At 36.0% G+C, this 12,716-nt stretch overlaps 1 protein-coding gene across 6 annotated transcripts in view; it reads left to right on the top strand.

Moving 5' to 3' along the window:
• TCERG1 (transcription elongation regulator 1) overlaps nucleotides 1-12,716 on the top strand; it is a 63,818-nt gene that overhangs the window by 34,339 nt on the left and 16,763 nt on the right. For 4 of the 6 annotated variants that reach the window (XR_013379722.1, XM_077897726.1, XM_077897729.1 and 1 more), the window contains 4 exons: nucleotides 96-162; nucleotides 1,251-1,301; nucleotides 2,670-2,805; nucleotides 3,623-3,712. Coding sequence is in view for 5 of the 6 variants with exons in the window: in XM_077897726.1 (XP_077753852.1) it covers nucleotides 96-162; nucleotides 1,251-1,301; nucleotides 2,670-2,805; nucleotides 3,623-3,712 (344 nt within the window). In the remaining variant the exon portion in view is untranslated. The remainder of the gene's footprint in view (nucleotides 1-95; nucleotides 163-1,250; nucleotides 1,302-2,669; nucleotides 2,806-3,622; nucleotides 3,713-12,716) is intronic. The other 2 variants (XM_077897727.1, XM_077897730.1) reach the window with 1 other exon arrangement.

A 12,716-nucleotide genomic window follows, 5' to 3' on the forward strand; every position in this document is an offset into this window, starting at 1 on the left:
GGTAGTGGCTAACGGAAGGATTCAGACTTAAGTGTTTTAACTGTTGCTTGCTTATTTTTTATTCTGGCGAAATTTAATTAAATTTGATCTTACAGTTAAAGAGGAACAAGAATTAATGGAAGAACTTAATGAAGATGAACCAGTTAAGGCCAAAAAACGGAAGTAAGTAATACTCACAGTTCATGTAATTCAGGTAGATAATACCTATTTTAAAAGTTGGTTAGGTCACAGTCAGTTTGTGGTCGGGACAGGTAATGTGTATGTTGTTAGGAGACAGAAGTCATGATTGCTCTCTAAGACCTGATACTATAAAACTTTGCTTTAGAATGTAGAAATGGTGTCCCTTTTATTGCTAGACTTGCAGAATATTTGATTACTTAAATATGTATTATAAAGCCAAGTGACATTTTAGGAATAGTTGCTAAATTACTTTCAGACATTCATTAAGCCTAAATTTTACAACAAATCTCCTTCTTACTAGTAGAACCCAACAGAGACCATTCCAGAAATTTCAGACGCACAGACTTCTCTCTCTTTTTATGTACTTGTCACTTAGCTAGTCCTTGGGTCTGTGTCATTACTGCATGGTGAAGAGGGAACCTGTGAGTTTAGAAAATGCTTTGGGGAAAAGAGATTGCCATATATGGGAGCATTTAGGTTGGCCAGTGCTGTGTAGTTGGTTAAAATTGTAATGTTTCTAATTATGGGGGGTGAAAGGCTGGGGTAGAGGGTATTTGTGTGTTGGGGGGGGGTGGGGAATGGGACCATTATTTAGCAGCAAAAAGGAAAGTTTGAAGACATTATTAGGAACTGGATGAACTGTAGTCCTTACCTAAAAAGGACAGATTGAATGCAGCCAAATTATGGCAAAAAAATCAGTAAGACAACCCCTTGGAAGGGTGGTTCTTTAAAAAAAAAAATCATTTAGCAACAACATTAAGAAATTAAGTTATTAAAGAGCATCACTCATAATCAACCAAAGTAATATAGCTGTTTTCATTTTTGCAGTTGACTTTTTAGTTCTTGACCAAATATGTAAATATTTTTATTAGTTGTAATCAACTGATTTTGTGTTCTTTAAAAAAAAATCTAGAATAAGATGTTTGTTTTCTTAATCATTATAAATGACTGTATTCATTCTGTTTATATAATCATAATTTTGGATGTTCCTACAATGTTAAACTTTTAGGTTGTTTTTAATTGTTTGTTCTTATAGACAACTCTGTAAGGTTTTTAACTGCTTTTATCAGGAGAATGTCAAAGAAGTCCTTTATGTGGATTGCCCGAGCTTCTCTATTTAGGTACAAAGTTAAAAGCCTATTTTTCCTGGCTTAGTTTTTCTTTATTTCTTTTATTGAGATAGATAGTGATAGTTTGTATTGTGACATTTCCATTTAGTGTAATTCTGTAAAGGTTATTTGTTTTCATTAGTTATATTTCTTGGATGTCTTTTAATTCTTTATTTAAATAGTTCTTAAATAAATTATTATAAGAGGGTATATTGTTTGGCAAATTACTTTTACCTGTTTGTTTTGTGCATATCTTAGGTCACAGACTATCTCGCTAAGTTCCTGCAGGTCACGGACTATGTCTTCTATTTCTTTTGATTCATTCCCTAAGTTGCTAATAACCTCTCACTTAATATATTTGTGGGTCAGCCTTAGTTCCATTTAAATCTCCTGGGCTACCCTCACTTCCCTATAATAGCATGCTTTTGAAATTGATGATGTTTTTTGTCTTCCTAATTCCCTTAAGTTTGTGGAGGGCATGTGAGCCAATTTTATTTTTATACTTAGCAGATCATATTTAAGAAGGAAGATCTGCTCAGACACACCCAAATATTAACTGAATCACTTACTGTTTTGGATTATTCACATGAATGGGCCTTCTTCATAGTGCAGATGTTTGAGAGGTGACTCCATTTCATGTTTACAATCTCCCTTGAGTGAGAGCAACAGCAACAGGGTTGTCCTTAGCACTGAGGTGCATTTTTGGAGGAAAAAGAAGTAGTTTAGTCATTGATGAACAATTCTAATTCCATCTAACTACTCCTGGGCCTATGTTGCTCTCTGGGACCTGTACTTCAACTTAAATCTCAACTTACCACCCAGAAAGTGAGTAAAAAAGATGTCAGGTAGGTAAGGTATATATCTCACGTATCCACTTGGCCAAGTTTGCAGATATTTTCATTGTATTTTCAAAATGAATATTTGAGATTACTAAGACTTATACCAATTTTTATTAGATTAAAAATATTTTATGCATCTATAATGTAAAACATTTTAGAAAATACTGTTTTTCTTATATCATTTCAAGAACTAAAATTATATTTTGTGCTGTTTGTTTCTAACACATAGAGTCTTACTGCAATGTTAGTTTTTGTTTTTGTTTTCGAAAGTAAGGTAGTTCATTCTGTGTATCAGAGGGAGAGACAGCACAACAATATAGCCATTGTAACATCGTTAGAAGCTCATTGTAACTTTATTATTATTATTATAATGAAAGTTGCTTATCCCTTAGATTTCATTTGAAACCCTCAATATAATTTTTTTTTGCCAAAAATATGCTGCTCAGTAGTGAGTCTTGAATATTCCATTGATTTAAAGATTTTAGTAAGATTCCTTGTTAATATATTGTCAGTTGATGCTTTATATTTTATTTTTTTATAGGAGAGACGATAATAAAGACATTGATTCAGAGAAAGAAGCTGCCATGGAAGCTGAAATTAAAGCTGCCCGAGAAAGGGCCATTGTCCCTCTGGAGGCCCGAATGAAGCAGTTCAAGGACATGCTGCTAGAGAGAGGGGTCAGAAAACAATCTTTGGGGGAGATATTTCTGTTTTGTATAAGTAATATAAATATGTCTTGCTAAAAGGTCAAATCTAAGGTTAGTGCTCATGTTGTGGGGGGGGATAAGGGAAGCCTATCAAATTACTGTACTCAAAGGGCCTTTTTCTTGGCTCATCATATCATGTTTAACTAAATGCCATTTTACTATCCTTTTAAATACAAATAACATTTAATATGTATTGGGTCATTACATTTTGGTGAGTAATATAAGATGCGTATTAACAGAGTATTAACATTACAGAGTGGCGGACTACGTGGGATAGGTAAGGTATAAGTGACTCTTTAATATTTTCACAATGGCTTTTGGTTAAAGGAGAACTGATACTTACTGATATTATTAATAAAGTTTAATTGAGAGAGGGTTTCAACCTTTTGGTTATATTCACAGATTCATTTGAGTAAGTATAATTGTTGAATTTAAAATCACAACATTGTTCAAAAGATTGGAGCAAGCATGGAAAATCAAAATGCAAATCTTCAAGGCTTTTTCTGATGTACTGATTTTTAAAATGTCACACAGTAGTGGTTATTTTAATGAGTAATTAAGTGTGTGTTATTTCTATATAATATAGAAATGTTCAGAGCCAATTAGTGTGGAAATTTGCTCTTGCTAGCCTCCCACTGCTTGTCATTTATTAGTGATGGAAACTTCAGTATGGTTTTTATTATGTCTCCTTTTTAAGCAGATGTCCTGTAGATTTCAAGGAAAATTATATGACCTTTATGTTTTTAGAGCCAACTTAATTATGAAGCAATACATTTTTATTTTAAAGGTGTCTGCTTTTTCAACATGGGAGAAGGAGTTGCACAAGATAGTTTTTGATCCTCGGTACTTACTTCTCAATCCTAAAGAGAGAAAACAGGTAAAAGGAAAATAACATTTAAGAAATGTATCTCCCTTTGCAGCATAATTTTACAACATAAAGAATAAACTAGCATCCTCCTCTCCCCTAACACAGTACTTTAAAAACATAGTCTTAAACCTTAGAACATAGTGATCATCTGTGTGGACTTTTCTACCTCAGAAATATTTGGATAGTTTTGCCTTTATTGTGGCTGTTGCTACTGCTTCATGAGCATTTTGTCTTTATGCCTTGTACACACTGAGGTTATATTTAAGAAGTTTTCAAAATTCATTTCAAATGTGCTTTTTAATTTACTTTTTCTTTGGCAAATGATGGCAAATTGAGAGTAGAAAAAAATGTCAAAATAGAGATGAGTAGAAAGGAAAAAGAAACACATACAATCCTACCCAACTGATGGGATCATGACTGAATACTGGTGTTATAACCTTCATGACTATTAGTGCCAATATATGTGTGTGAATGTGTGTGTGTTGTATATAGACAATATTCAAAGGCATGTTTACGTTTCATGTGCACATTCTACATCAAAGTGGCAGCTGTTAAAATGTCTTTTTATTATACGCTTAAAGAATTGATGGACACTTGAGGGTCTCTGCTGAACTAGAGTTAACACCAATTAGAGTTGCCTGGTTATTGAGTTGCCATTGATTCCCATGATGACTCAGTGATACATATCCTCTCACAGTGATTGCTTCTTCCTCTAAAGCATTGCACACTTCTAACTTAAATAGCTTCTGAATTACCTGGACCACCCTGACACTGATCTCTGTAGAACGGTGAGTATGTTGATCCACTTGCTATAGGGCTTTTGGGCTACAAGATTTCATTTGGTAGTCTGTCCTATTATATATTGATAATTTAACGGTTGGAATAATTCTCTACACTGCTTGTGCCATTATGCATGTAGGTGTCATCACAAACTTTTTATGAAGAGAGGACATTTATAGTGTGCCAGACCTGTATTTTAGTAGGTGTAATAGAAAAGCATGACTTCCCAGATACATTTGCATCTGCATTTCAAACGCAGTAGGGCTTTTTTGTGTTTGTTGTTATTTGTTTTAAACTGTGTAATGGTCTCATTCTCACCTGGGGTGATGGCCCTATCAAAAAGTATAAATCAGCCTTGATTCTTTACTTCTCTCCACTGTACATTTCAAGTCTGTCAGCAAAATCTACCTCCAAAAGCTTGTAAATACAACTTTTTATTCAGCATTTCCCCCACTGTCACTGTATTTCAAGCACCGTGACCATTTCTTGGTATGAAGAAGTCTGTAGCCTCTGACTGATCTCTGCTTCTTCCATTCTTGCTTTTTTTTTCTTTTTTTAAAGTTTTATTTATTTATTCATGAGAGACACCGAGAGGCAGAGACATAGGCAGAGGGAGAAACAGGCTCCCTGCAGGAAACCTAATGCAGGACTCAATCCCAGGACCCTGGGACCATGCCCTGAGCCAAAGGCAGATGCTCAACCACTGAGCGACCCAAGCCCCCCCATTTTTGCTTTTTCTATTGTCAAGTTCTTTTTTTTTTTTTTAAAGATATTATTTATTTATTCATGAGAGACAGAGAGAGAAGCAGAGACCTAGGCAGAGTGAGAAGCAGGCTCCACGCAAGGAGCCCGATGTGGGATTCAAACCCGGGAATCTGGGATCACGCTCTGAGCCCCTCAGGCATCCCTGTTGTCAAGTTCTTTTTCCACACAGCAGCCCGGGTGGCTCAGCGATTTAGCGCTGTCTCGAGCCCAGGGCCTGATCCTGGAGACCTGGAATCGAGTCCCATGTCAGGCTCCCTGCATAGAGCCTGTTTCTCCCTCTGCCTGTGTCTCTGCCTCTCTCTCTCTCTCTCTCTCTCTCTCTCTCTGTGTCTCTCATGAATACATAAAATCTTAAAAAAAAAAATAAAGTTTAAGTGACAGATGAAGGCATTGTTACTATTCCCTTGCTTAAAAAATATGCGGTGCTTCCCATTTCATGTAGGATAAAATTGAAATTATCATGACTTACGAGATTCTACTTAAACTCTTAACTGCATACTACTTGAAGTTCTTTTCCTAGATTCATTCATCCCAGCCACCCTTCTTTTGTTATGCCTTGAACCAGTTAGGCACAATCTGGTATTTGTTTTTCCTGTCTGGAATGTTCTTCCCCCAGGTGTTTGCATGTACTCCGTCTTTTCATTCAGGTGTTTGTGCGAGTGCTTTCTGATCAGTGTATCTCTTTGCCTTCTTGCTTTTATAGCACTCATAGCTCTGAATGTCTAAAATTATCTTCTGTCATCTCCTAAAAATATAAATATAATATAAATTCTGAGGGCTAGAACTTTGTTTTGTTCAGTGTAATGCTTGGAATGATGCTTAACCTAAAATCTCTGGAGGTTTATTTTAAATTTTTTGTGACTTATTCTTCATGCCACTGAGTGTTAACAGTTTCTTACTGAGTTAAATTACAAGTACCTATTGAGAACTAAAATTCTTTCCCAATTTAGGAGGCATTTTTGTAAGCTGATGGTATTATCTCCTGTTAAGAGAAATTCTTAGAAAGAGGAAAAATAACAAGCATTATTCTATTTAAATAAAAACTATACCTTTTAAAGGTTCTCATGCTGGTTGAGTAGAATTCTTAGAACTAGAGTGTAAGAAATGTAAAGAGAAGCTAACATTTGGCATTAATCCCTGTACTTTTTCAGTACTTAGTTTTATTATTTGTGTAAGAGGAGAAACCAATCAAGGAGAAACCAATTAAATACTAGGATACGTATTTGCACTTTGTAACTTCATTACAGAAATGTTTGTTTTGATTTTAAAAAATCTTAACAGTTTAATTGAAACTGTCTTATAATCTAAAAGTACATCTCTTTCACTTTTGTCCTTTTCTAGTTATCTATAGATTTATGTGTATTTTACATCATTATAAAATAAGTATTTTATATAATTATAACCATAAATTTTAACTTTAGATTTTTCTTATATAATTTTTTTTCATTGGACTTCTTGACCGTTAAGGTGTCTTCCAACTCTTTTTTTGTTGTTGTTGAAGATTTTATTTATTCATGAGAGACATAGGCAGAGGGAGAAGCAGGCTCCATGCAGGGAGCCCGACGTGGGACTCGATCCCAGGTCTCCAGGATCACACCCTGGGCTGAAGGTGGCGCTAAACTGCTGAGCCACCCAGGCTGCCCTCTTGTTTTTGATAAAAGATCACTTAAAGAGTCAGAAATATTTTTGTTGATTTGTTTTTTGTTTTGATAAGTTTTAAAGTGAATAACAGGGTGGTCCGGGTGGCTCAGTGGTTTAGCACCGCCTTCGGCCCTAGAGACCCAGGATTGAGTCCCACGTCGGGCTCCCTGCATGGAGCCTGCTTCTCCCTCTGCCTGTGTCTCTGCCTTTCTCTCTCTCTGTATCTTTCATGAATAAATAAAATCTTAAAAAAATAAAAATAAAAAATAAAGTGAATAACATTTTTCAACAGAATCAGACCATTCCCATATAGGATTTTTGCCTCTGATGTAGACTAGTTATGCTAATGCTTTGAAATAAATTGTTACCTTATTTCAAAATAAACATTTTAAGTAGTATGTGTTATTGAGAGCTTTTTATGATTGATAGTGTTACAATATGGTATAACATTACCAGGATAGTTACTGTTATCTGGCTGTCTTGGCCACTGTTCACTGAGTCAGTATCAAATTAAATTGAAGTGAGAATCAAATAATAGAGACCTGTTGAGAAGGAGAAACTATTCCTCTACGCATTAAATACTTGGACATCGATTGTGTAGGTATTTTTACACATTAGTTCTCTGACAATAGCTGGCTGACCAGCCATTAAATTGAGTTCTAACACTATCGACATGGAGTTAGAATCAGATCCTACAGATTAAGGGCTTAGTCCCACAAGACCTGCCTTCTCTTCAAATGCCAATAACAAGTAATAGGTTCCCAGATTCTGCACCCTTTTGTTCAGTTTGGCTACAAATCAGAGATTCCCATGGTACCCTCCTAAGGTTTAATAATTTGCTCTCATGGCTCACAGAACTCTGAGAAACATTTATATTTACTGGTTTATAATAAAAGATATGATAAAGGTTACAATTGAACAGCAGATGATGTACATAGGGTGAGTGAGGTCTGGAAGGGTCCTGGATGCTGGAGCTTCTGTCTCTGTGAAGTTGGCAGTATACCATTCTCTTGGCACATAGATGTGTTCACCAAGCCAGTAGCTCTCTGAATCCATTTGGTTACAGTTTTTATGGAGGCAGCTTGATGTTGGCATGATCTATAAATCACTGATCATTTGTGATTGGACTCAGTCACTAGCCTTTGAAAGTTCCAATTCTCTAATGATATGGTTGGTTCCACTGGTAACTGCCGTCCTGTGGTTATGTAGAAGATTCCCAAAAATCACTTCACTGACACTAACTTAAGTATAGTTGAAAGGGCCTTGTTATGACTAACAACATTGTTCTTTTCACCTTTCTCTATTTCAGAACTATAGGACAAAAGCCAGGTACAATAGTAGATGCCCCTATTGCTCTTATCACTTAGGAAATTATAAAGGTTTTAGGATCTCTGGCCAGAAACCAGGATGAAGACCAAATATATATATTTTATTATTATTTTTTAAATTCCACTTAGCATACAGTGTAATGTTAGTTTCTGGTACACAGTGTGGTGATTCAGCACTTCATACAATACCTCATCCTAACAAGTGCCCCTGACCCCTTATCTCCATCATCTGTTTTCACCCATCCTGCCACTTATCTCCCCTCTGGTAACCATCAGTGTGTTCCCTATAGTTAAGAGTCTATTTCTTGGTTGTCTCTCTCTTCTCTTTACTGATTTGTTTTCTTAAATCCCACATATGAGTAAAATTATTTGGGATCTGTCTTTCTCTGACTTATCTTTGCTTAGTGTAATACTCTTTAGCTCCATTTATGTTGTTACAAATGACAATTTTTGTTCTTTATCAGATATATTTTTTTCTTAATATTACACTCATACTTTTCAAAAACTTGTATTTTGAAGAAAAATAAACATACAGAAAAGTCTAAAAATCATAAGTTTCAAAATTGCCCATACTATGTAATGACCTAGATTAAGACATGGAAACAGTTATGCAAGACAGCTAAGTCTTAAAGGTCTGTACAGCAATAGTGCCTGTAACAAGCAGAACTGCATTGAATGCTCAAAATTTTGCTAAGACAGTAGATCTTTTATTAAATGTTCTTAATATCCCATACAAAATAAGAATAAGGGCTGAGGAATGTTTTGGAGGTGATAGATATGTTTTTGGCATAGACTGTGGTGATGGTTTCTCAAATGTATATCTTCAAACTTAATCAACTTGTATACATTAAATATGTATAGCTTTTTGTATGTCAGTCATACCTCAATAAAGTGGTGTAAAAAAAGAAAAATGGAATATTACCAACATCTAGAAGCTGCTTTGGTTTAGACAGTATAGCCTTTTAGAATGGATGATTTTGATTATGTCTGTAAAAGTCAACTAGGAAGTCTTTGAAAATTTGCTGACTTTCATGGTGTTTATTACAACATTTGTTCACAAGTTGATGATGTAAGAAAATACTTAAAATAGAGAACGTAATAAAGCTGAAGTGTATTGGGAAGCATGACACATAATTGGGAGAAATTTGGAAGCACAACAGAACTCCCAAGTTTCTTTGAGAAGTTAATCTTAGCTAGTGATTTCTGACCTTGATGTGGGATATTATTCCATAGGAAGGGATGGTGAAGTTTTCTTGAGCCTCTGAAGAGAAAGTTAACATAGATTCTCTTGGGTTTTATTTGTAATTTACTACCTTAACAAATAAGAAAGTATATTCCAAGGGGGCACCAGGGTGGCCCATGTGGCTCGGGTCGTGACCTCGAGGTGTGAAGTTGTGCACCATGCAATTGGGCTCAGTGGGAAGTTGGCTTCTCCTCTCTCTCTCCCCCTCCCCTGTGTACCCTCTCTCACTCTCTAAAATGGAGAAATCTTAAAAAAAAAAAAACAAAAACAAAAAAAAAAAACAAAGTATGTACCAAGAAAGGAGAGAGAAATTGAAAAGAGCCCTCTTTTCCAATTCCATCAGCATGCAAATTGTAGTGCTATATTTAGAGGGTACTGAAAATGACCTACATGCCTATCAGGAGACCAATGAGATAATGGTAGATATTTCCATACACCTATTAAAGACTAGTAGAGTTATATGGTCTGACCTGGAAAGAAGTATTAAGTGTTTAAAAGAAAACATTTTTTGTTTGACTTTTTCTGAAGATGTGCATGCACACATTTAAAAAGTCAAATAGTTCCATAAGATATGCTAGGAAAAATATTAGAGGGCTGTCCCAGTTGTATCTTTCTGAAGACAGTTCTTCCAGAGCCTTCTGACTTGCTTCATTCTGGACTGGTTGCCCTCAACACCTGATGTACAGCTGTTACCTTTGGGGATGACCACTCTTTACCACCATCCTGGGATTTCCCTAATCTCTCTTTTTTTTGGAGGGGGAGGGGTGGTTCATCTGTTTCCTCCATCATAAGTCTTTTCTTTCTTGGTTTACTCCCTTTTGATGCATTCTTTCCCTGTAATAGCTTCTTGGGAGAACATGCATGGGAAGTAAACTTCTGAGGCCTTGCATGTTTGAAAATACCTTTATTGTATACCCTTAATTTGGAATTGTTTGGGTAAGATATTTGAAATTGGAAGTCTTTTTCAGGATTTTGAGTATGTTACTCTTTTTCTGGTTTTCGGTGTTGTTTTGGAAGCTGTTACTTGTTCCTTCGTTTATGGATATATTTATTTTTCCTTTTGTAGGCTTTTAGGATCTTCTCTTAGTGTACAGAGTTCTGAAATCTCACTATGATTGTGTGTCTTCATGGAAGGGGCCCAGTTTGCTGGAAGGGCCCTTGGTGGCCCTTCCAGTATGTGAACTTGCATCTCTCAGTTCTGGGAGATTCTCTTGTATTGTTTTTTTTTTTTATTTGTTTCCACCTATTTACTTTTTCTTTCTGGGACAGAAATTTTGCCCTTGTGGGCTTTTCCTTACACTCTTTCTCTTGTTTTCTACTTCTCTTTTAAAAAACAAAAACATTTTGGGTGACTTTCTCATCTTTACAGCCTAATCCTTTAATTTGATTTTTCATTTCTTCTGTCATTCTTTAATTTCTAGGGTTTCTGTTTTCTTTTCCCTGTTTTATGGTTCCAATATCTTAGTTTTATGAGATTGTTGAGGGTTTGTTTTAAAAAATTTCATTTTCTCCTGTGTCTCTGCGCCTCTCTCTCTCTCTCTCTATGTCTATCATAAATAAAGAAATAAATCTTTTAAAAAAGGAGGGGGGATCCCTGGGTGGCTCAGCAGTTTGGCGCCTGCCTTTGGCCCAGGGCGCGATCCTGGAGTCCCAGGATCGAGTCCCACTTTGGGTTCCCGGCGTGGAGCCTGCTTCTCCCTCCTCCTGTGTCTCTGCCTGCCTCAGTCTCTCTCTCTCTCTCTCTCTCTCTCTATCATAAATAAATAAATGAATCTTTTTAAAAAATAAAATAAAAAATAAAAAATTTCATTTACCTGCACAGTTTCTGTTTTCTATTTTGGTTTCTATTTTTTATGTTGGAGAGTTTCCTTAGATAGTCTTTACAGAGACCCTGGCTGCTCATGATTAGGAATGAAGCACTAAAATGCTCTTTGGGCTCTCTGAGTGTCTGAAATGGGGTCCTATGACTTGGCTTAGTATAAAGTATAAAGCATGGATTCTCAATCGGGGCAGTTTTACCCCAGGATACATTTTAGCTTGTCGAGACTGAGGGGGTGTTATTGGCATCTGGTGGCCAAAGATGCTGTTAAACATCATCTGGCCCATGTGTCCTAAGTGTTGAGGTTGAAAAACCCTGCTGTAGAGTGATATTAGCCGGTGTGTTGAGGATCTCTTGGTGCAGGTTAGTTTTTTAGGCTGGTCAGATTTTTTAAAAGAGCCTTTATAGTGTTCTGATGAGGCACAGTCCTTACGGCTTTTATTTTGGGAGAACTCTGTCTTACTCTTTGGTATGTAACTGATTAACTTGCTGTTTTCTCAGTCTTGTCTGCCTCATTTCTAATTTATGTTTCCCCCTAGGCCACAGATACTGTTTTACCTTTCAGAGCAAGGATCAGCAAAACTTTAACATAAAGAGTCAGATAAGAAATATTTTAGCTTCAGGGGCCACAATAGTGTAATCCTGCAGCTCCAGTGCAGGAGGACCCATAAATAGATGTAAAGGATGTAAACATGACTAAATAAAGATTTACTTATGGATCCTGAATTTTGGATTTCATCTGATGGTCATTTGTCATGAAATGTCATGAAATTTTCTAGTATTTTTTTTCCTAACCATTTAAAAATGTTAAAACTTTTTTGGGCTGTGCAAAAATAGGCAGCAGGCCAGATTTGGCCAGCAGATTGTGAATTGCCAACCCTTGTTCTAGAGAATAATCACTTACTTGCCACCTACTGTGGCAGTGCCCTCCAGTAGGTGAAGTTGGCAAGGAAGATCTACTGATTGACTGATTAAGATCAGTCTGTCTTTACCCTCACTTCTCTGGATATCTGGTGCTGTCACTTGTGGAGCTTTTTGAGGATTCTCTAATTAAAATAAAAAAAAAAAAGAAGATTGGTATCTTTGTTTTCTTGATTGCTGAGTTACTCAGGTCCACTTTCTCACATCTGCCAAGTCCTTTCCTACTTATACATGTTCTTTTTACCTTTAAGAGTTGCTTTTTCTCTTTTTCCCATTGGCCTGTTCTTGATGGTTTGTAACTTAAAATGTTCTATTGGCATTTTATTGGCATTTGAAGAAAACAGGAAACAGTCATGGCATGCATGTTCAGTTTATTGTCTTGTCTATATACATTGTTAAGTGGGGAAAATATTACAGGATATATGTAAAGCATTACATTTTGGTGAAAATAATTATGTCCTAAAGAGAAGCGCAGAAATAAATTTAAACTATCTGTTCCAGGTTTTTTCCTAGAAG

Source organism: Canis aureus, chromosome 5, assembly GCF_053574225.1.
Source record: "Canis aureus isolate CA01 chromosome 5, VMU_Caureus_v.1.0, whole genome shotgun sequence".
In the NCBI taxonomy this organism is placed as follows: domain Eukaryota; kingdom Metazoa; phylum Chordata; class Mammalia; order Carnivora; family Canidae; genus Canis; species Canis aureus.